Here is a 24,496-nt window from a genome sequence, read left to right on the forward strand (position 1 = left end):
CTTCTTAAAGACTTCCAGTGTTGGGGCATTCACAACTTCTGGAGGCAAGCTGTTTCACTGATTTGTGTTGGTTTATTGTGGTAGAATGTCTTTTTGTCATCGTCCCAATGAAATATGTTGAGACTGCTAAAATCTTTTCCTAAAACAGAGGGACTTTTGATATAGCTAAGAGTTGAAAGGGACTTGATGATAACCAGAGTTAAATGGCAATATCTCTGAGACAACCCCAGCAGGAATCCATTAATCTTGCTATCACTATTTTTAAAAACTTTGGCCAATGGTGGGATCCTCCCGGTTTAACAACTGGCTCAGTGATTGCACACTTCGCAGCTCGCTTCGCTGCGCGCGCATGTGCACTTTTGAGAAAACTTTCCTTCAGCATTACTGCTGGGGAGGGAAACAGCTGAGGCGCGACAATCTGCTCTGCCGCACAATTCAGCTGAGAAGATATAGGACAGTAAACTGCAGGGGTTGGGGGGGGGGCAGGTCCACTTGATCATCAGAGCGAACCGGTTCGCTTCCAGCTGATCAACGGAGCTACTGGTTCACCCAAACCAGTAGAATCCCACCCCTGACTTTGGCTCCTCCGGTAGAAATAGCACTAGCCAGACTGAGCTCAGCAGCAAGAAGGCAAGTTTTTCTTCCACTCACAAGCAAAAATCTATCTCGTGGTCCATCCCATAATATGTATGAGATGACATCAGTTTCGTATTTCAGTTTCAGGATTGCATGAGCAAGAAGTAAAACAAATGACTTGTATATCCCAAAGGTGCTTTTTTCGGGAGGCAAATGGATTTGTTGTTTTTTTCTTTTGAAGACGTTTCGCTTCTCATCCAAGAAGTTTCTTCAGCTCTGACAGGACAGTGGGGAATAGGATTTATACTCCTTGCAGAAGAGCTGGTCATTTGCATCCTTTTAGAGGGTCTGTGAAGCACTTGGAGATTTATCTGTGTCCTCAGGGTTACCTGAAGTAGTTCTCCTGGTTCCTGTAGTCTGCAATTTTGTCCTCTGGAAATCCATTCCTACTCCCACCCCATTCCAAGGGTGTTCACCCCAAATGGTATAGCTAAAAATCTGTAGAGATTTTCAGTCATGGTTTTCCCAAAGGAGGCAACTGGCAACTTTGTTTTTTCTTTCTTTCTTTCTTTGAAGACATTTCGCTTCTCATCCAAAAACTTCTTCAGCTCTGACAGGATAGAATGGAAGGATTTCTATTCCTTGCAGGCAGCTAGTCATTTGCATCCTTTTAGAGCAGGGCTGTCAAACTCCGGGACCATGGGCTGAATGTGTCACGTGCTGGCCACGCCCCTACACAGTTTAGCTAAGGGGGGGAAAGTCCCGATAGGTCATGTGATGCCGCCGTGAGTTTGACAGCCCTGTTTTAGAAGGTCATTTCAAAGAAGAAGAAGAAAAAAAACAAGAAAGTCCAATTGCCTCCTGAAAAAGCATCTTTGGGACAACCATGACCTGGATGGCTGAGAATCTCTATAAAGACTTTTACACGACTTGCATGCCTGAAGTCAGAAAAGCCAGCCCAAAGGCCTGTGGCTTAATATTGTTTGCCAACTAATGCTTTACAGGTAACCTGGACTCCAGTTCCCATCCTCCTCTACCATGGAAGAATGGAGTCTATTCTAACACATCCAGATGTGAAAAGTTGAGGAAGGCCGTTTCAATTAACGGGATTACAGTCAAGTTTCATACCTTGTTTTGATTCCCCTATTTTCTTCACAATTAAAAGGGAGACTCCCTTGTCTCAAATAGTCTACTTTCCTCTGCTAACACAAAGTTTGCCTTTGCCCATTTCAATTTTCTTTTCACTTCCCAGTTTAGCCAGGGACTTTCTGGTGATCTGCCATCCAAATCATCCTTGGGTTTTTTTCTGAGATCAACTTAGTCAGCTGGGAGTTGAAATCCACTCTCAAAATGGAGAACTATAATTTGATATACACCCACGGTGATTTCCAACTTTTAAAGTTCCTTTTTACTGAATCAGAAGCCACTGCAGTCAACCAAAATCATTGGATAATATTCTTGTTGGTTGTTGGGCAGAACTAAGCTAAGCATGTGATTAAAAGGTAATGCTATTAAAATTGGGCCTTGGTTTTTCTCAAAATTATGATTTAAAAACAACTCCAGAGCTTTATTTTGGGTACTTGCTCCTTCTCACAGAAACATGCAGACATGGCAAAAACTTTTTAAAAATATGCATACAGAAAAGAGATGCTACACAAACAAAAATATGAACTATACCAAAGAACATACTAACAGTCTTTATTATGATTTGTATATTCGGTAGGCATCAGCCATAACCCCAGGGTTCCTTTTACATATCTTTCAGACATTCCATTTCATCTTTTAAATCAGAGCATCCAGATTATTATTATGGCACAAATATCTGTCCATTTCATCTCCAGGATCAGACTGAAGACAGGGAAGATTATAAATCAAGTTTCGGAGAACGGCAGCAAAAGGGAAGACCCTACGGATGTAGAGGAAGGACGGTCCAGTCAAAGCTGCCATAGATGCCAAGACTTCAGTGCTTCAGTTTAGGATCTCTGACCCAGGGGTGGCCAAAATTTACGTATGGTTCTCAAACAAAAACATTTCTTCAGCACAAAGGACAGGGTTAAAGCCTTTCCTTTCAAAGGAAAACATGCTGCTAGGTATTGCAGCCGAAACACATGCAGCCATTTTTAAAGTAAAATCATCAAAATGCAAAATATGAACTGATTGAAAAGGAACTAAAAATGGAAAAATTTAATAGCTAATTTTCTTCTCTCTTTTTTTTCAAAATGAAAAAAAAGGTCGAGCCTAGCGCTAAGAAGGGGTCAACCTTGATCCCTTGGTGAAAGAGGAGGTCCTAAAAGGGATATTATGTCAGGAAGGCCAAGCCAGCCCCCCTGCTCTTTGTAATTCTTCCTTTGTTCCCCGGGGGCAACAGTCTTAAGGCCTTGGTGTGCAAGGAGAGCCGATCTGCTTCCATGTCACATTCTACAGTACACAAGGCGGCGATAAAACAATCAATCTTTCCAATTTCAATAAATCAAAATGGCTCAACACCCTGCTCTGAGCTGGCAGGTTTAGCGATCTGTAATTTTTTTTTCTTCTGGGTACGGTGGATACTTAAACTTATGGACTCATCATATCCATTTCCTGTACCCCAACTGGGTATTTTACACCCATGCGCCTCAGAAACACAGTCTGGGCTGGGAAACCTACTACCCACAGCAAAGGATGGGCACGTGTCCCGTTAAAGGAAGCTGGTGGGAACGTGAAGATGGGGTCCTCGGTGTCTGCATCGGTAAAGGTCACACATTCCCCCACGTAGTCCAAGGACACTCGGATTCTTTTGGGGTGTTTGCTCAGGGACAAAGCCGTAACGGGGGAAGTGAGGGCCCAGTGTTGGCCCTTCCACAGCCCCACAGCCCAGATCCCCTCCTCTGGGCTAAAGTCCATCATCCCCTTCTTCTTGGAAGGATCTCGGGTGACCCCCACTGCCCAGAATTCCCCATCGCCCACTTCCAATTCCCAAAAGTATCTCCCAGAGGTGAACCCATCACAGCCCAGAACCAAAGCTCTGGAATCCAATCTTTGGGGAGTGTCGGGGACATAATGTAAGGCAGGCAGCCGGTGCCGAGATTCTCCATCTCCTGCTTTTCTTTGGTCCAGGGGCAGAAGAGCACTTGAGAAATCCAGATCAAGAGTTCCTGTGAGCAGAAAGAAGCAAACGTCTGTCAGCACCTTGATTCCCCTTCCATTGCTGCTGCTTGCTTCTGGCTCTGTTTGCTCAGCTGAGTATCACTACATCTTCTCTGCACCATTAGCTATTCCTGGCAACATCCCAGAAAATTCAGGTACACTGCAACTCTACCTTGGACTGGAATCCCCAGAAATCACAACAGCATTGAATTAGCAAACCACCTCCACAAATCCCCTGGGTGGTTTTTTATAAAATGTGACAAATAAATAAAATCAAATAAAACTACTATCTACTGAGCCATAGAATCCTTGTCAAGGTGGTTTCAGGGCTGTGAGAGCTCTCTGCTAAGATCTTAAAAGAGAGACATCAGATGGAATTAGACAGATCAATAGATTCAAGCGAAGGACAAGGACCCTCAAATCCAATTCAAAGGATTTGTTACACTCAACAGCCATACAATTGAGACTCTGAGTATTACAATTAAGGAACAGCTGCCTCACAGATTAGGGAAATTAAACCTCACACTCCAGAGAGTACTTTTCATTCATGTACCTGCCATGTATCTCAGATATGCAATCTTGCAGAGGTTTTTTTTAATTATTGTCTCATTCACACAGTTAAGAGAGAGGGGGGGGGGGACTAAAAAAATAAAAGGAAGTTCCACATAATACTTTTAAAGAATTCAGGTTTTTTATAATCACCGGCTTCGGGCTGTTTCTAATCCTTGGATTTACAGTTTTGATTGTCTTTCTTTAATAAACTTGCAATCATTATCCCTTTGGCAAAATACTCTACAAAATAATTGTGAATGCGAAATGAATAACTTGCTAAGAATTTGCATCAGATTAATAATAAAACTGGAGTAAAAGCAAGCCATGTCCCCACTCTGCGTTAGCAATATATCCTCAGTAGCTGAAGCAGCTTTCATTGGAAACAAAGTAAAAACACAGAAACAGTTACAAAGTCAACAGATGTTTCCCAAAAAACTCACCTTTATCATTCAGTGATTTCATAGTGTCTGTTCTCTCGATGGCATATGTCACCTTATCTAGAAAAAACAGGTATTTGCCAAAATTTAGCTCCTCCAATGTAGAGAAATTAAGTTTACTGACTAAACAGTGAAACCAGAGGGACGTGGTGGCGTGTGGCTTAATGATGCTGGAACTGCCAGATGGTTCAAAACCGACTACATGAGACAGAGTGAGCTCCCCACACTCGATCCCTAGTTCTTGCCTACCCAGCAGGTTGAAAGCATGCAATATTGTGACTAAATAGAACATAAATGGAAAAAAAAAACCCAAGCCACCTCACTGGGAAAATCCTAGCTGCGTTTGTGTATGCTGAGAGAAGAAGCTGGCTGTCAGCTTTGTCTCAGCTTGGGCATTTAGGAAAGAAAGACCCTCGACTCCATTCATAGCGAAAAGTATACTTTTACTAAAGCCAAGCGGTTAGAGAGTAAGCAAAGCCAGATCCGAATATTCCTGTGTAAATCCAGTGATTTTTCCCTTTTCCCAGGTCCCCTTGGTCATCTTGTTAATGGCCAATGATATTCAAACTAGGTGTTTTGGTAACAGTCCTTAAAGTTCGGCACTTTTTTGGTGGGCGTTTTCATTCCACTCTCATGCCTGGGTCCTTGGATCTTTCACCTGTTGTCTCTAGTTGGCACCTCTGGTTCCTGTCATCCCGCCTCCCTATAGTCCCCCAACCCCCCTCCCACCTTTTTATAATAAATAATAATAATAATAAATTTGAATTTATTAGCCGTTCCCTTTCCAGACAGGACTCGGGGCGGCGTACAATAGAGCATATAAAACATAAAACATATGTACAAACACATAAACATACATATATACAAAGACATACATGCACGGAGGAGGTAACAAATTACATCACATTTAGACAGTTAAAAATCACCATTAAAATACCCCAATTGTAAAAAACACAATTTAAAATTAAAATTTAAAAATTTAAAAGGACAGTCAGGAAGAGTAAGAAAATTTACGGTTGAGCCAGGCCAGATAATTGAAAGAGGTGGGTCTTCAGCTGTACACGGAAGGAGCGGAGATCGGAAGTAATCCTGATATCACGGGGGAGGTCATTCCACAGGGCTGGGCCCATCACAGAGAAGGCTCTGCTCCTGGGTGTCGCCCCCCGACACTGTTTAGCGGACGGCACCCAGAGAAGTCCCTCTCTGTGTGAGCTTATGTCAGAATGCCATCAAATGAAGAGGTGTGATGACAGATCTGTACCTGGCTTCCTGGCGGAGCCTATAAGAGCCAGCCACCTGAGTACTGCTAGTTAATTAACATAAAGCTAGTTCTCCCCCCCCCCCCAATAATGCACCAAAAATAGATGTGCAAGCGCCGAACAGAATGAACTGTTTGAACAGACTCAAACTCAACCCCTCCAAGACTGAGTGGCTGTGGCTACCGGCACCTCGGTTCAGTCAGCTAATTCCAACGCTGGCCATAGGGGGCGAGCAGCTGCCCCCTGTGGAACGGGCGCGCAATTTGGGCGTCCTCCTAGATGCCCGGCTGTCAATGGATGACCATGTGGCAGCCGTGGCAAGGGGGGCGTTCCACCCGGTTCGCCTGGTGCGCCTGGTGCGCCAATTGCGCCCCCTCCTGGACCGAGATGCCCTATGCACGGTCACTCATGCACTGGTGACGTCTCGCCTGGACTACTGTAATGCTCTCTACATGGGGCTTCCCTTGGGACGCGCCCGAAGACTGCAGCTAGTCCAGAACGCAGCCGCGCGGGCAGTCATGGGGAGTACCAGGTACTCCCATGTAACACCGCTCCTGCGCGAGCTGCACTGGCTGCCTGTGGTCTTTCGGGTGCGTTTCAAGGTTTTGACCACCATCTTTAAAGCGCTCTATGGCATAGGGCCCAGTTACCTGCGGGATCGCGTCCTCCCACATACATCCCAGCGGCCAATTTGCTCTCACAGGGAGGGGCTTCTCCTGGTGCCGTCCGCTAGGCAATGCCAGCGGGCGATGCCAAGGAGTAGGGCCTTCTCTGTGATGGGCCCAACCCTCTGGAATGACCTCCCCCCCGACATTAGAACCACCACCGACTTCCGCTCCTTCCGGCAGAAACTAAAGACTCACCTGTTCTGACTGGCTGGCCTGGCCTGGCATAACTTCAACGCCTATCTCCTGGCATTTATATTTTTACTGGTTTTTAAGGGGATTATTTTGTAGACTTAATTTTATTGGGTATTGGGATTTTAATGTCTGTTTATTTTAATTATTTATTAGCAATACAGTCCTGCACATCTTTTATCCTCCTCTTATCCATCTATTTTATAGTTGTATATATATATATACTGTCCATTTGTAATTTTAATTGTTTTAATTTTGTTCTTTGACATGGACTGTACACCGCCCCGAGTCCCTTTCGGGAGAGGGGGCGGTCTATAAGCGCTAATAAATTGAATTGAATTGAATTGAACTAGCAATCTATGCGGTCAATACTGTACTGTGTACCTAGCCTGTGTAGATTTCCCTGACATTGTATGCCATACGCTAAATAAATAATAATCAATGTATGGTCAATCTGTTAGTCAGGCATTATTTTATCTTCCAAAGAAAGTATACTTGACACAACTTGCTTTTAGCAGAGTAAGTCTGATAACGTGTTTCCCTCATTCTAGCTGTCCATTGAATGGCTTCTAACAGCTGAATTCTATTTTCCCTCCATATTTATTTTCTCAGAACATTCTGCATAGGGAACCATTTTGATTTTAGTCTTTTCCTACAGTAGCTTCTGCCTGCCTCATATTCTGACTTTCAATTCAAAGCTTCCACTGGCCATATCATTGAAATTTATTGTGTGTCTGTGTATCTTACCGTCCCTTGCCCTGACTGCTTATCACAGATTTTCAGAAGTAAAACAGGGGCTCCTCCTATCTAAGCTGGCACTTAACACATTATGTCAAGATTTAAAGACTAGCGTATTGATAAATAAATAGCATACAAAATGCCTCAGGATGAGTATAGTCTTTAAAAAGGCTTGCAGTCTCCTAGGTTAGCAATTAGAGATTAAGGTAAAAGGTAAAGATTGCCCCGCACATGTGTGCTAGTAGTTTCCGACTCTAGGGGGCGGTGCTCATCCCCGTTTCTAAGCTGAAGAGCTGTCTGAAGAGGTTTCCATGGTCATGTGGCCGGCATGACTCAATGCTGAAGCCACATGGAGCGCTATTAACTTCCCACCAAAGTGGTCCCTATTTTTATACTTGCATTTTTTACGTGCTTTCGAACTGCAAGGTTGGCAGAACAAGTAACGGGACAAGTAACGGGAGCTCACTCCGTTACACAGAGCTAGGGATTCAAACCGCTGAAATGACGACCTTCTGATCGACATGCTCAGCGTCTTAGTCACTGAGCCACCACGTCCCCTAGATCGCAGATTGTTTAATCACTTTCGCATACCTTGAAATTTATTCATAGTTTCCTTCAGAGCCACCCCTTTCCGTGACAAGAACTCCAGTCGCTCTCCCAGCTTGGATGTCGCTTCCTCAGCCGACGGGAACTGCTCTGCGGTGCATCTGAATTTTTAAAGAGCACATTTACACCGCTTACGAAAAAAGTTCAATTTTTGTCATATTCTGCACTTTTCTTACATATTTCTTAAGGACTACGCTGAGAGGAGCACACTAGCCTAGTATCCTAATCCAACTAATGCATACCAAATTCCAGCATCTCACTTTTTATATATTTGCCTTTCTTGCTCCAGAAATGCTAACTCCTACTTCAAGCATGCAAAGTGATGCAATGGCTTCAAGATGGCATATTTTTGAGGGGTTGGCAAATGACACCAGTAATAGAAACTACCGGACTTTTTTAAATTCAAAACTCCAACATCTATTTTGACCCTATATCCTCGGGAGAATTAATAATGCGTTATGCTCTCTGTTGATTAGCGTAAAGTGTGGCAGCTCCCCTATTCTAAAAATAATTCTTCTTGCTTCGTCAGTTGCCATTTTGTCTCTTTTTACGGCAGCTGAGCACTTGTGTCCACTTTTCCTGTTTTCAGATCAGAGCTACTCTCCCTGATCATGTGACCTCCCTCCGAAAGCACCTCAATTGCCCTGATTTTAGCAGAGAATGCAAGAGCACTGAGCAGGACCTTCCTTTGCCTACAAAACCCAAGGAGGGTGCTTCAGAATGGAAGACCCTGCGGGGAAAGGGGAGAATCATACGTACCTGTCCATGTTTTTTTTAATGTCCTAGAAGAGAAAAAGAAGAAAAGAAGAAAAAAAAAAGGCATTGAGACTCTCAATGCTCCACCCCTGCAGTCTATCGCTGGCTAATGGGGAGCATGCCTCAGCACCCTTGTCTCGGGCTGCGGAGGAGGACTCTGTGAGCGCTGTCCAAGGCATGACGGGTGGGAGCTTTGTTCTAGCCTCTGGTGCTTACTAGGCAGGGGGAAGTAGCCTGCCCCCCCAGTCACCCTCAGGCTCTTACCTGTGATCCCTGAGGTGGAACATCGGATGTTTGCTTCAAGACAAGAGGTGGGGGATGCTCCGGTTACACACGGGAGCCTTCAGGCCACGTTGCTCTCCCTGGTGCTGTAACTGGTTCTCTGAGGAGAAGGGCTGCCCTAATTCTTTCAGCAGCCTTCTCCTCCCCGAACTGTCCGCCCACCCTTTCTGCCAGTGAGCAGGCTGGCTTTGCGCCCCCTCCCAAGGCCTGCCCACCAGCTACGCCTTGCTTCGCCACCCACAATGACCTCTAAGCGGGCTGTCCGGTAGGCACACCTAATGAAGGGGAGGGCACGACTCATTTCAGCCCAACCGAGGGCAACTGTGCCTTGTGCTTTGACAAGCCCAGGCCCAGAAGGAAGGACCCCCAAAGGCCTCCCCCCCCGCAATGCCCCGTGTCCCAGGATCACGGTGCCTCTTCACCATCACCCGTTGTGCCTCAGAGAGATTCTCTGCACGTCACAGGTTACCTAAAAATCTTGTCCTTGTTGCTTGTGATCAGAAAGCTGGTTGCAAAATAATTAAAAAACAAAAACAAAACAAAACAAAAAAAAAAGGATTCTGTGCCAAGAGATCAAGTGCGCAGGAGGTGCTGCTCGATTTTTAAAATAAACCAGCCTCACATCCTTGGAATAGCTACATATGATGTTCGCCACGGAGTGGACCACAGGAAGACCCTAAGGAGATCCCAGAAAACGCAGGCTTTTTTGCAGGCACACATACGGCACAACACCCTCTTGTTCTTCTCCACAAAAGGAACCCCACTTGTTCGCTATGTGCCCAAGTTACTTTTCCCCTCCCCCTCCGCCCGTGTCTCTCTGGAGGCATGCAACTCATCCATGGACCAAATGTTGGGAGCAACATCGAATCCCATCCCGTCACTGCAGCGGCTGCAGCCCAGGAACCCAATCACCCTTGAGAGAACCCATATTAACAGGACAGTACGTACTAGAGGTCTGCATGGCAGCCATACCCGATGGGTCCCGACATGAACCTGAAGGAATGGGGTCATCCAGGCCAGCTTCTCAACAGCCTTCAGGTCAGGCTGAAGGACCTGGAAGTACATCTGCCAACAGCAGAATGCTATGATGTCATAGCATTCTGCAATGGGAGGAGCTCCAGAGCTCCAGCTCTCCCTTGTAGAAGACCAAGGGCACCGTTCCACGAGAGCTTGGACCAAACTAGTAAGGTCCCCCTTCGTCTTCCCATGAAAGACCAGCACTCTGCAAGGGTGGAAAATTCTCCCACCCACAGCATTCATTTAATCTGGTTTCATCACAAACAGCCACATCAACCAGAAAGGCCAATGCCAGCACCTGCACAGAGTAGAAAGGGAAGGGGGAACACTTCTCAGAGAAGCCCCTGTTACCTGTCTATGGCCTGTACCCCACTGTTGCCAATATGCAGGTTTTATTTTTTCCCCCATATGAATAAATAGTTGAATCCTTGTTCTGGGTTCCAGTAGGGATCACGTCCAAGTTCATGTTTGACCAACTGTATCTAAGGGCCAGGAATTCACAAACCTCACGTCCAAAACCTTGGGAGCCCAGTGCCAGGGCCTCTGACTCATTGGCAAGGTCACCTCCAAGCCAGAAAGAGAGACCTTTGTGATCGCAAAGTCTCACCTGCAAAAATTCACTCGCCGGTTGCTTGCACTTCACCTCCATCTCAGTGATGACATCACCAAGACGGGAAAGTTCTTCTGAGATTTTGGTCATCATGTCATCTTTCTGCTTCTCTAGGTCTTTATCTAGCTCTTCCAGCTGGGTCAGCAGGTGTTCCTCCTGTTCTTTCAGGAACTGATGCAACTGTTCAAACTCAGTGACGATGTCCTTCCTTTCGGTTTCAACCTTTTCCTGCAAGGACCAGAGGTGGGATGAGAAAGGAGTGAACCATCCCAAATGAGGAATATAACCAGAAGATCATTACGGGGGGTCGAAGGACACACAATGCAGAACTGATTGTGTTACACAGCATCCTGGAGTCATGGGATCACCATTTGCAACTTTCCTAGCCAGCTTCCAACAAGCAAGGTTAATGGGGAAAGAGGGATTCATTTAACGATCATGTTTCACTTAACAACTGCGGTGATTCGCTCAACAACCGTGGCAAACTAGGACATAAAATCAGGCACAACTCACTTAACAACTGCTTGCTTAGCAAGGAAATTCTGGTCCCAATTGAGGACTTCTTGTAGATGTTGCATAAGAGACAGTGCAGGCACAGAAGAAATGGCCATAGAACACTTTGAAGAAAGGGAGAATCAAAACACAACAAGGAGAATGTTTGAGAAGAGGGGGGAGGAATTCAGAAATTCAAGCCTTACTTCTCTGCTCATGGTATGTATGCAATGGTACCTACCGTGTATTCTTGGATTTTCTTCTCGCCTGTCAGCTTCTGACTCCACAGATTATTCTTTTCCTGCTTCAGAGTTTCTAACTGTGCCTTAACTCGCTCCTGAATAAATAAAAACGGCTTGAGATAGGGGGGAGAAGATTAGAGGCGGTAAGACCTTGGAAATTACAAGCACAGGCAGCCTGCGTTCAAATAATACGCTAATTTTTGGTTAATTACTTTACCTCAATTGGCTAATTCACACAACATGCTAACCCGTAAATGAACCCAACTGGATGGGACTGCATACAAACTAGATTTAGCCATTTTAAGCTGGGGTCCCTGAGGAGTTGCTGGGGTTCAGCAAGAGGTTGTGATTGACTTTGCATGCCGCACAATGCTAGCTGTAGATATTTATTTTATTCATATGTCAAATTTAGAAACTGCCATCTCCCTCCCAGAGCGACTCTGGCTGGTATATATAATAATTTTGTATGCAGGGAAACTCTTGAGACATTATTTCAAGGGTCCTTCAGAATAAAAAGGTTAAGAAAAATTATAGTGGATGATAGCAATATAGGTTAGAATGTTGTTGGGCCAATATTTCTGATCCACCACACTGCCATAATGCCGATCCAAAAGAGATAGGTATACAAAGCAGAATACTGACATCTTCTCATTCCCACTGGTGAATGCTCTTGAGGGTTTTTAGGCTTCATAACTGCTGACAGCCATGAAGCTAACTCTTGCTTCTTAAAACAAAATTCAAGAGTCTTGGGCACTGATGATATCTGTACCCAACCCCATAGTCCCATAAGATCACCAAAATAATACATTACACAAAACCTTGATATTGGACACCAGAGATCACAATGCTCCATCCGTCTGCAGATTTTATTTCCTTAGAGCTAAAAATAGAGAAGGTCCTTGTCCAAATGTTCTTCTAGAGCCTAATGTTGGTTGAATTTTCAAATGCTTGCATGGATTTGCAAAGCAAAAGTAGTTTTTTTTTTAAAAAAACACTTCAAACCTTGAGTTCTGGGATCCTATGATAGTCTTTCAACTAAGCACTAACTAGGCTCTAATGCTACTTAGCCTTTTCATGATCAGACAGTCAATCAGATGCTGCTAACTTGTAAGAACATACCGTAGTGTAACAAGCATAAATAAATAAATCAAGAATTTCTCTTCTGAACCCGGTCTTGTCAAAGAAACAGGAAAATACAGTAAATGTTAAGATCTATCAATAAACACATGAGATTAAGCTACCCAACAGAAGTATGGTTATTTAAGATGTTGTGCATTCCATATAGTAAACTAACTGTTATGTATATGGACTATATATATTTTAGCTTTAGGTGCTATAAAAAGGGAACACTCAAGAAACAATGGTAGCTTGATGGGCAATTGCTGCTACTTTACTTGGCCCAAAAGCTAGATGCTTTGATGAACATAAACAAGCAAGTCAAAAAAAGATAAATAGCAACACAAGTAGCCTTACAAATATTCATTTAGTGACTGTTCAAAGTTACACTGGCACTGAAAAAAGTGACTCATGGCCATTTTTTCAGACTTACTGTTGCAACACCCCCTCCCTATGGTCATGTAATCAACATTCAGCTGCTTGGCAACAGGCTCATATTTAGGATGGGTTGCAGTGTTCCAGAGTCATATGATCACCTTTTGCAACCTTTTGGCAAGCAAAGTCAAGGGGGAAGCCAGATTCATTTAACAACCATACTAATTTAACAACTACAGTAATTCAATTAATACCTGTGCCAAGAAAGATTTAAAAAGGGGACAAAACTCACTTAACCGCTCTTAGCAACAGGAACGTTGGACTCAATAAACTGAAGAGTATTTAAGTGTCTTGCCTTCCAGATCATTGCACAAACATGTGTTTAGTACTTCTGACATTATTCATAACCCAGCAGATAGCTCAGTTGAATTAAATGACCATATTATCAATTTACAATTCATTCAAACCTTGGTCATATATGGACTCCCACTAGGTGCTTCACATGGGGAAGCCCTTGAAGACCATCCAGAAACTTAGCTGGTTCAAAACAGTGTTGTGAACAGTAATGGGGCCTTATAAATATATGAGCTGTATATATCTTAGCTTTAAGTGCTATAAAAAGGGAATATTAAAGAAACATTGGTAGCTTGATAGGCAAGTGAATTGTACAGAACAGTACTGCTAGTCAGCTGCATTGCTTGCCATTTGGCTTTTGAACACAATTCAAGGTGCCAGTTCCTACTTTTAAAACCCCTTATGGCGTAGAACCTGATTCCCTGAGGGACCATTCTTCTTCCATTGTTTCTGGCTAGTTGGCTGGTACCTTTGGGTTGAGCATTACCTGGTACCTTCTATTAAATTTTGTCAAATGATGGTACCTAGAAAGCGTGCTTTCTCTGTCATGGCCCATACCTATTTTAGACAGCACTCCCCAAAGATACAAAAGGCACAGCCAGGTGCTCTTAAAAAAAACCCTTAAAATCTGGTTTTGGTCTTAGGCCTAGGGGTGTGTGTCTGTATGTGTATCTACAGGTGAAACTCTAAAAATTGGAATATTGTGCAAAAGTTCATTTATTTCAGTAATGCAACTTAAAAGGTGAAACTAATATATGAGACAAGACTCATTACATAGAAAGCAAGATAGTTCAAGCCGTGATTTGTCATAATTGTGATGATTATGGCGTACAGCTCATGAAAACCCCAAATCCACCATCTCAGAAAATTAGATTACATGCAATCAATAAAACAAGGATTGTACATAGAACAATATCGGACCTCTGAAAAGTATAAGCATGCATATGTACTCAGTACTTGGTTGGGACCCTGGTCTTAATGAAGCACAGTGGTGCAAAGTCCTGTTGCTCCTTGGTCCAAAGTCCTCGTTTTTGATGAGAGCAACGTTTGCCAAAAGCACCAAAAACTGGTTCAATGACCGTGGGATTACTGTGCTTGATTGGCCTCTCCATTCTTCCTCCATACTCTGGGTCCTTGGTTTCCAAATGAGATGCAAAAGTTGCTCTCATTAGAAAAGAGGACTTTGGACCAAGGAGCAACAGGACTTTGGACCACTGTGCTTCATTAAGACCAGGGTCAATGCAGCCGTCTACCAGGAGATTTTGGAGCACTTCATGCTTCCTTCTGCAGACGAGATTTATAGGGATGCTGACTTCATTTTCCAGCTACCCACACTGCCAAAAGCACCAAAACCTGGTCCAATGACTGTTGGATTACTGTGCTTGATTGGCCAACAAACTCGCCTGACCTGAACCCCATAGAGCAGTGATGGCGAACCTTTTTCGCCTCGGGTGCCAAAAGCACATACGTGCGCGCTATCACACGAACTCGAGTGCCGACCCACATAACGTAATGTCCCCGCTCACCTGTGTGGACCGTGCATTTTTGCACAAGGCTTCCTCGCCACTCCCTGCTCTGGCTGCTTCCCCTTGGCTAACACCCAGTGAGGGGAGAAGTTGCTCTGCCACTAACGGGGTGGGGGTGGGGGGATGCTCAAGTGTGCTCCTGTGTCAAAAAACCTTCCCTTATCATTCTCCTGTGTAAAGATTGGGCCCTTTTTACAATGGCAGGTGTGAGTCCAGTTGCTAAATTCTCCCCTTCTATTAAAGAGGATCCTGGGCACTACAGTCAATAGACAAATGAGGAAGGGAGCTGCTGGCACAGGGGAAAGAAAAGCAGCAAGAAAAGAAGAAAAAGCAGCTTTTTCCCCTCAAGGTGGCTGCTCTGTCGCCCCCCCCCGTCGCCCCCCCCCCCGTGCTAGCACAGAGGATCCTGCCTGGTCCCTGCAATCCAAAGGGAAATGAGGAAGAGACCAATCTGCATGAGGGAAAGACAAGTAGCAAGGAAATAAGGAAAAGCAGCTTTTTCCCCCTCAAGGGGCTGCTCTGTTGCCCTTTTCTCCATTTCAGCTCCACTCCATGGAGCCTGCCCCACCCCCCATCGCCCAGGTCCTCGCTTCTCCCAAGCATTTCTTTGCCTATTTAATTTCCCCTCCGTAGCATTTTTCCATCGTGTTTCTTGCCGTTTTGGACAGGAAAACAAAGTTTGTGGGACTAAAAAAAACTCCTTTCAATCAATCAATTCCAACTTTGGGAGATCTCTTCCCCCTCCCCAAGTTGTTATTGATTGAAGTTTTTTTTTTGTCCCACAAACTTTGTTTCTCTGCACACGATGGCAAGAAACGCGATGGAGCTGGAAATCAGATAGGCAGCTCTCTCAGCGATCGGGCAGGATCCTTTTTAGTAGCAGGGGGGAGGGGGGAACACAGCAGGCAGCAGGGGGGAAAGAAGCCTCTTTCCTTGCCGCTTGTCTCCCCCGTGCTGGCAGCTCTCTCAGCGATCGGGCAGGATCCTTTTTAGTAGCAGGGGGGAGGGGGGAACACAGCAGGCAGCAGGGGGGAAAGAAGCCTCTTTCCTTGCCGCTTGTCTCCCCCGTGCTGGCAGCTCTCTCAGCGATCGGGCAGGATCCTTTTCAGTAGCAGGGGGGAGGGGGGAACACAGCAGGCAGCAGGGGGGAAAGAAGCTTCTTTCCTTGCCGCTTGTGCTGAGAGAGCTACCCGTGCTGGCAGCTCTCTCAGCGATCGGGCAGGATCCTTTTTAGTAGCAGGGGGGAGGGGGGAAAGAAGCCTCTTTCCTTGCTGCTTGTCTCCCCCGTGCTGGCAGCTCTCTCAGCGATCGGGCAGGATCCTTTTCAGTAGCAGGGGGGAGGGGGGAACAGAGCAGCCAGCAGGGGGGAAAGAAGCCTCTTTCCTTGCCGCTTGTCTTTCCCCCGTTCCGGCAGCTCTTTTTGCATTGGGCTGTTTTTCGCCCTTTGGAGGCTTCAGGGAATCCTCCGGAGATTAAAAAAAACTATCGAAAATCAGCTGGCCGGCGGGTGCATGCGCACTGGAACTGACAGGGCAATGCCTCGCGTGCCCTCAGAAATGGCTCCGCGTGCCGCCTGTGGCACGCGTGCCATAGGTTCGCCATCACGGCCATAGAGAATCTATGGGGCATTGCCAAGAGAAAGATGAGAGACATGAGACCAAACAATGCAGAAGAGCTGAAGGCTGCTATTGAAGCATCCTGGTCTTCCATAACACCTCAGCAATGCCACAATCTGAGAGCTTCCATGCCACGCCGCATTGAGGCAGTAATTGCTGCAAAAGGGGCCCAAACCAAGTACTGAGTACATATGCATGCTTATACTTTTCAGAGGTCCGATATTGTTCTATGTACAATCCTTGTTTTATTGATTGCATGTAATATTCTAATTTTCTGATGGTGGATTTGGGGTTTTCATGAGCTGTACGCCATAATCATCACAATTATGACAAATCATGGCTTGAACTATCTTGCTTTGCATGTAATGAGTCTTATCTCATATATTAGTTTCACCTTTTAAGTTGCATTACTGAAATAAATGAACTTTTGCACAATATTCTAATTTTTCAAGTTTCACCTGTATGTATCTATATCTACTGTGTTTCCCGGAAAATAAGACAGGGTCTTATTTTCTTTTGCCCCCCTGAAATAAGTGCTTGGCCTTATTTTCTGGGAATTCTTATTATTTTTTAGGTACAGGAGGCAGCGAGTGTGGTCACATCATGGCTGCTGCTGTGTTGTAATATTTTCTGGGAGGCCTTATTTCTGGGGGAGGGATTATTTTAGATAGTAAGATTAGGCTTACTATCAGGGGAGATCTTATTTTTAGGGAAACAGTGTGGGGGGGTTGGGTGTGTGTGTGTGACAGCGGCTCTATTAAATGATTATTATTTGGGGAAACATATCCTAAACTAGAAATCAGAATTTTAATAGATGCTACTTCCATCTGGCATTCCCGATATGTAATTTTCCTCAGGAGAAAAAAAACGGTAACGAATTATTATTATTTTTTAAAAAAAGGAAAGGAAGAGGGAGGGGGGCGTTTGGAGGGCTCCCTGGCTCCTCCTTACCCTGTAATCCCGGGCTGCCCTCTGGACGTGGAAGATGGTGTGGGCGCGGTGCTCCTGGGATCGGTCGCAGTGGGCGCAGATGGGCGTCTGGTCCTCCTCGCAGAAGAACTGCAGCACGTCCTGGTGGATCTCGCACAGCCTCTCGCCGATCCCTTCTCCAGCGACTCCCACGGGCGCCCTTTTCCGGGTAGGGGAGGCCACGGGCAGGGGGGCCGGCGGCGGCGTGGAGGGGGCGGCCGGGGACGGCGCGAGAGGGAGCAGCGGAGGGGTGGCCGGCGGCGGCGTGGGAGACCGAGGCGGCGGGGTTGCGGGCGTTGAGACCACGGGCGCCGGAGGGACGATGGTTGGGGCGGGCGTCGCCGCCGCCGCCGCCACCACCGGAGGCGCTGCTGCTGGTGGTGCTACTGCTGCGCTCGGAGGGACTAGTGTGGCGGCTGCTGCTGCTGCTGCCGCCGCCGCCGCGACCCCGGTAAAGGAGTCGAGCCTCTGCCGCTTGGGCCTCTCCACCACCAGGTTGGCCAACAGCGGCGGCGGCTTGATGGGCCGGAGGTTCCTCTTGCGGGCGCTGGCGCCGCATTCCAGACAGGAGATGTTGATCTTGGGCTCGCCCAGCCGCTGCCCGATGCAGGCGGTGCAGAAGTTGTGCCCGCAGGGAAGGCACACCGGATCCGGGCAGTAGACGCGGCACAAGGAGCACCAGGTCTCGCTCGGGTAACGCGGGCCGGCGGGGATCTCGGCGGGCGTCGTGCCGGGCGGCGGGGAGTCGGGCGGCGAAGGAGGCGAGAGCAGGCATGGCGGGCCAGGCTGCTGTAGCAGCGGCGGCGGGATCGGGCCTCCCATACCCAGGCCCGGGTGCTGCGAGCTTCGCAGGCGGCTCCGGAGGAGCCTCTGCTGCAAGAGCTGCTCCGCCGTCATCCCTCCCAGGCCACTCATGATGCCCGCTTGCCTGCCTGCCTGCCGGCCGACTGACCGACCGCGCACGATGCCGCTCTCTTTCGCCCGAGACGGCGCGAGGCACCTTCCGGCGGGGGACCCGATTGGCCGAGCTGCCTCGCGGAAGGGGCGCGGCCGAGGCGACGTCGAGGTGGTGAGACGGCAACGGGAGACGTTGGCGCGGTAACGCTTCGCGCGCCGGAAGGGACGCCAGCAGGACAGGAAGTCCCTTCTTCTTCTCTATGGAAATTCTCAAGTCATCCAAGTCATGGTTTTCCAAAAGGTGGTTGTTGTTTTTTCGGGAGGTAACTGGGCTTTTTTTTTTTTCCTTCGAAGATGTTTCGCTTCTTATCCAAGAAGCTTCTTCAGCTCGGACTGGATGGTGGGGAAATGGAAGGATTTTTATATTCCTTGCAGACACCTGGACATTTGCCTCCTTTAATTTTTTTTAATGTTTTATTTATTTCGTCAAGCATGTATTAGATAGCATATATAAGTATAAACGTGATTTTGGATACATGAAATGGGTACGAATAAAAAGAAGCATTAGGACAGGGACGGTAGGTATGTTGGTGCGCTTATGCACGCCCCCTACAGAGAGTTGTTGAGGCACTTGGAGGTTTATTTGTGTCTTCAGGGTCACCTGAGTAGTGCAAATGTTCCTGTAGTCTGCAATTATTTTCTCTGGAAATGCGTTCATACTTCCACGCCATTCGAAGAGTGTTTATCCTAAAGTGCAAGGCTAAAAGTATGAACGCATTGGAAACATCTGATAACAATTCCCAAATATGAATTTCAGGAGCAGAGAGAATCAGGAAGCCAACAGTGAAACTGTAGACATTGCCAAGATCCATTCTAGGAAAATCAGTGTTTTCCCTTCTACAAAAGGTTTAAAATTTAAAAAAGTTAACTAGTGTCTACCATTTTGCCGCTCACTAAAGAACTACTAGGTATGTTTTATTAGGGTTAAATACTGCTCAAAAGATAACTTTAGTCTCTTCAGCTTATGTGTAAGTTCAGAATGTCAGCTGGGGATCTAGCAGTGCAAGGTTCCAACATGCACAATTTTTGCTTTTGTTTTAAAGGCTTTTATGAGGATGTTCACAAGAGACTATGTCTTTTGGATTGGCCTCAAGAGAGAATCGAATCACCCCTGGAAGTGGCTAGATGGTGAATATTCAATGACAAATGTAGTGCAAATGTTCCTATAGTCTGCAATTGTTTTCTCTGGAAATCCGCTCATACTCCCACGCCATTCGAAGCGTGTTTATCCTAAAGTGCAAGGCTAGAAGTATGAACGCATTTCCAGAGAAAACCTAGTAGTTCTTTAATGAGCGGCAAAATGGTAGACGCTAGTTAACTTTTTTAAAGTTAAATTTTAAACCTTTTGTAGAAGGGAAAACACTGATTTTCCTAGAATGGATCTTGGCAATGTCTACAGTTTTACTGTTGGCTTCCTGATTCTATCTCTGCTCCTGAAATTCACATTTGGGAATAGTTATCAGATATTTCCAAGCTTCAAAATAGGAAAAAATGAAAGAAGAAAATGACAATGACGTTTATTTCAATGATTTTCTTAGATTTTTAATTTTCTGCTTTGTAAAACTGTCAGGTTTTGGAACCTGGAGAAGATTCAAAGGATTTTGCAGCTTTTATTCATTAAGACATCTAAAGAGATTTTTTTTTTAGTAATATTAGGAGAAAAACTTAACATTTTCATGTTGTAGAAGAACAGGCACCATCAATGAAACAACAATACTTCTATGTTGTCAAGTTACATTACTCACCATTTCCTCCTTTGTCATTTTTGAAAGAGAGCCCTGCAACCTTTTCTCCTCATCCATATTCGACATTCCTGGATTTGTATGATCTGGAATTGGAAATGGGCCTATCACAAGAAGGAATGCCAAGATCCTTACAGAAGCTGGAAAGTTACTGCTATTTTCAAAGAATCGCTTTATATATATAGGATACAGCCTCTTAAAAAGTGGGGAGTAGATAGTATTTTGTCATAGAAAGTTCTTTATTGCCATTAATAAACTGGGCAACTTTTTTAGTAGAAGAGCAAAAAAATCCAACATTCTGTTATTTACTTCATGTCAAAAGGGTTGAATTCAATTGAGAATCCAATTGATCTTGGCTAATCTTAAAAAAAACCTTTCTCAAGTCATAATTTCAGCAGAAAATTTTATAGTGGAGACCCAGGCAGGAGATGATAGCTTCCATGTAATTTTTCTCTAAACACCAACACCTTTTCATTCATTTATTTTTATTCAATTCAGTGACTTGCCCACTATTTCCTATGGCCGTTGGGGAGTCTTGGCCTGTGCGTTGGGAAGCCCGTTTGGGCAAGAACCCAAGGGGTTCCTTCCTTCCCCACTAGGAAAGACCGGATTCCCAAGAAGGAAGGAAAAGATGCCTGTCGGTCTATTGCAACACCGAGAAGAAAACAGTATTTTTACACGTCTGTACAGTAGAGGAAAAAATGTATTGGTTTATAAGATTTTTCATACACCATCACCACCAAACCAACTCTGCAGAAACAAGGGAGAATATTTGGAGAACTGCAGCGCATTGCCTCCAAAGTAGCTCGGACAAAGTGGTGGCACACTTTCATAAAATTATCACCCCTCACCACAAACACACAAGTTCTGATGTGCTGCCTCATTGTGGCTGGAGTAGGAAGTGTTCCTGGGAGTGATGAGTGAAGAAGTTAAGGAGTATATGGTAAGAGTCTTTATCCTCAGTAAGGTCACTCAAGGTGTGAAGCTCATCCAAGCTATCCAGCTGAGCAAGCAGGTGGCTAATATAACTGGGCAGCAGCGCACAGATGACCACTCTCGGTGACAGTGACAAAACCATCAATTCATGCAGTGTGAGAGAAGGCTATGGTAAACAATTTCTGTATTTTTTACCAAGAAAGCCATATAGATAGAAAATATTGTCATGGAGAAATCTGTGTGGTCATTAGCATATGAAAATGAACAGATGGCACATAAGCAATATAATATAGATATATATCAACTGCCATTTTACCTAAAATCCCTAAAATTTCCCAATAGTCCTTTAAAACAAAGGTTTCCTTTTTTTGTTGCCTATATAAATGTGTATTGAAAGTCAAGAATCAGTGAAAATTCACAAAGGCTTGCTTTGCCACAGAAAAGACATTTGTAGTTTATTCCTCCAAATTTGTCACTAACACCAAATTTCCTAATACAGGAGTACGTATTGAACCACGTGCTTTTTTAATGTTTATTTTATTTTAACATATATGTAAAAAGGACAATAAGAAAAAAAATGAAATAAAAGAGATTTACAAGCTGTGTGAAACTGCACAAGAAATTTCAAATTAGATTAGTACTAACATATATAAAGATAATCTTATATTGATGCTAACTTAATAAAATCAAATCAGTAATTAAAGGCAACTGTTATAAAAAGAGTCATCAATCAGAATAAACAAAATGTTGAGAGGAGGAGCCAATGTCGCACTGAAACGACATGCAATCTCAATGCTCTGAGATCGTCGTCGATACTTTTGCTGCTGGGTGGTCCAAACGGACCTAAACCATCCCGCAGAGATGGTGAACGGGAAGAATACGTCCTGCTGATCTCAGGGACATTGCAAAGTCCCTGATCGATCCAGAAGTTCTTCTAGCTGGCGACAAAAGCACAGCCCCTAGGCTGCTGAAGTCGGGGCGGCTCCAAAACGGAAGGATACGGAAAGAGAAAGTGTTTTCAGCTGGTGAGGAATTTTTACCGTTTTAAAAGAGACTGCCAATAAAAAGTTTTTAAATTAAAAGTTAATTTAAATTTGGGAACAGTAGAAATAAGCGGCGGAATTAAGCTTTGAATGGTTTTGGACAGTGGGCTATCTTTTTAAATGCTATTTTCATGGATGGAATTTATGCAAGCCTTTTAAAACGAATGGATTAAGTTTTCTTCTTCTATCTTTTCTTCATTGTTATTTTTTGCAACCTATGGACTAAAATTCTCTTTCATTACTGCGCGTGTTTTTCCCTTTTTCTTCTCTGTTTCATTCAAGAATTTGACTTTTTTTTTAACTTGGAATAAAAAAGATACAAAAAGCAACAAAGAAAATTGTAACAACAGAGGGAAAGATGACACTGCTACTCGGAGGCTGGAGGTTTGTGTATTGGAAACAAAACACTTTTACTTTCCTCACTGATTATTCTGGCTTGGCATTTCAAAGTCTCACTGTTTTGTCTATAGAGAGTCATAAAAAGAAAAGCATACAGATGTTCCTTTGAAGTATATCTTTACCAGAGAAAAGTGAAAATAAGACCTTATTGTGAATTTATGCTTAATCTTGTAAAAACCTTCCAAGCCAGAGAAGCAGTGTTTGTCAGCTGGAGATAATGGCACAATCTCAACAGCAGAAAGAAACTTTAAGTTTGCAAAAGATATTGTTAGAAATTCAGAAATTATCAAACACATTTGAGAGGACGGAGAAGAAGTTGGAAAATCTAGAGCATCTAACAGTAAAATATGATGAAGACTTTGGAGATGTTTATCAAGTGGAAAAAGTGGAGGTTAGAGTCCTAACAACCGAATAGAAAAATGACCACAAAGAAATTAAATCCGCTGATATCTATGGTGATTGGTTTGTGTCTGGAAATGGAAAGAGTGGAATATGGAAAGAGGAATTAAATGGAGGGGAACTCTATCCCAGATGGCAAGATACAGAAGAAGAAAAAATAAAATAATTTATGGATTTAAAGAGATAAATTTTATTCGCAACATCATTGAAAACATCACTGATAATTAAAGATAAGCTGATCAAGGGAACAGAAAAAGGTCATCGAAATTACATGAGAGACTTAATAAGCAATGAGTTGCTAAGAGGAGTCCATACAAATTTGATTAAGGAGATGATTAGAGGACTGATACCACAAATGACAGAAGACATGAGACTGTTTTTTTACTGGAAAGATACAGGTTGATAGATGGAAGTGTATAATTTAAAACTAGTTAAACAGTGAAATTTAGTGACAATAGATATAGTCAAATAAATAATTGATAATGATAATGTATACATATGTATTGCTATGATAAGTAATAATTGAATATGAATATTGAATGGTACCTATGAAAGGAAGATTAGATTTTTTTTGGTTGTATATAAAGGTTAATAAAAAAGAACTAAGTTAAATTTATACGTTTTGATTATTAGGGAGAAAAATGTTATGATAAAGGATACAGTCAAATAAAGGAGGGATAATGATAACAACGTATATATATGCATGGGTACAACATAAGGAAAGTGGGTGTAAATTGTAAACAGTGATTTGGAAAGGAGGATTCGTAATTTTTGTTACTAAATATTATGGATGTTTAGCCAGAATAGGCCATAAGGATTCAGTGTTATTGGAGGATATTAGAAATAGCAAATGAAATGCCAGTATGTGGTTATGTTTTAAATCTTGATATATTTTATGATGAAGGACATTTAAACAATTAGTCAAATGAAAATGGAGGTATGATGATGGTAATATGTATAAATACATCTGAGTTAAAATACTTGAGTTAATATGAATTATGGTTGATGACTGTGGAAGAGATGCACGAAAGTCTTTTGTAACCAACTGATACACTTTCTACAGTATGTAAAGGAGGAAGATTCTTTGTGTTGTGTCTGTTTTGAAAATAAAAAATAATTTTTTTATATATAATAAGAATAAACAACATGTGGACTTCCGGTTCCGGCAGCTGACGGCGACGGGCAAGCTTTGCTCGCCCCGCGCTTTCCCGGTGGGCTCCCCACTCCTTGGGGGGCACAGGACGCCCCGTAGAGGCTCCTACAGGAGGAGCGGCACCGCGGGGGATCCCCTGGATCGGCGGCGGCCGGGGGGGGCGCCTCACTCTAGGCACTGGGGAGCATGATGGGGAGGCGCTCCGGCGCCTTTGCTGCGAGGCTGTTGGAAGAGTAAACAAGCAGAAGGACGCGGCTGTGGTGCGGTGAGGCGAAAACTCCCTTCCATTCCCTCTACTAAGCTGGAGAAATTGCCAGCAGTTTAAATCTCTTGTTTCGGCTTGTCTTGGAGAGGCGCGGCT

General features: G+C 44.3%; 1 protein-coding gene across 4 annotated transcripts; it reads right to left on the bottom strand.

Moving 5' to 3' along the window:
- Positions 1–2,243: 2,243 nt before the first annotated feature.
- On the bottom strand, positions 2,244–18,602 carry LOC309383271 (E3 ubiquitin-protein ligase TRIM15-like). Of its 4 annotated transcripts, none has more exons than XM_081935613.1 (9): positions 17,489–18,602; positions 11,550–11,645; positions 10,814–11,044; positions 10,138–10,254; positions 9,172–9,204; positions 8,911–8,933; positions 8,137–8,252; positions 4,695–4,751; positions 2,244–3,710 (listed from the first exon to the last, which is right to left on the bottom strand). In XM_081935613.1, exons 1-9 carry the CDS (start codon positions 18,419–18,421, stop codon positions 3,133–3,135), a joined length of 2,184 nt encoding a protein of 727 aa, XP_081791739.1. In that variant the 5' UTR covers positions 18,422–18,602; the 3' UTR covers positions 2,244–3,132. The 4 variants fall into 4 exon arrangements, with proteins under 4 accessions (XP_081791739.1, XP_081791738.1, XP_081791740.1 ...); XM_081935612.1 differs by having other exon boundaries at positions 11,550–11,663; XM_081935614.1 differs by lacking the exon at positions 10,138–10,254 and having other exon boundaries at positions 11,550–11,663.
- Between the last annotated feature and the right edge of the window lie 5,894 nt (positions 18,603–24,496).

The sequence above is a fragment of the Natrix helvetica genome (assembly GCF_964273705.1).
Source record: "Natrix helvetica genome assembly, chromosome: 1".
Classification (NCBI taxonomy): domain Eukaryota; kingdom Metazoa; phylum Chordata; class Lepidosauria; order Squamata; family Natricidae; genus Natrix; species Natrix helvetica.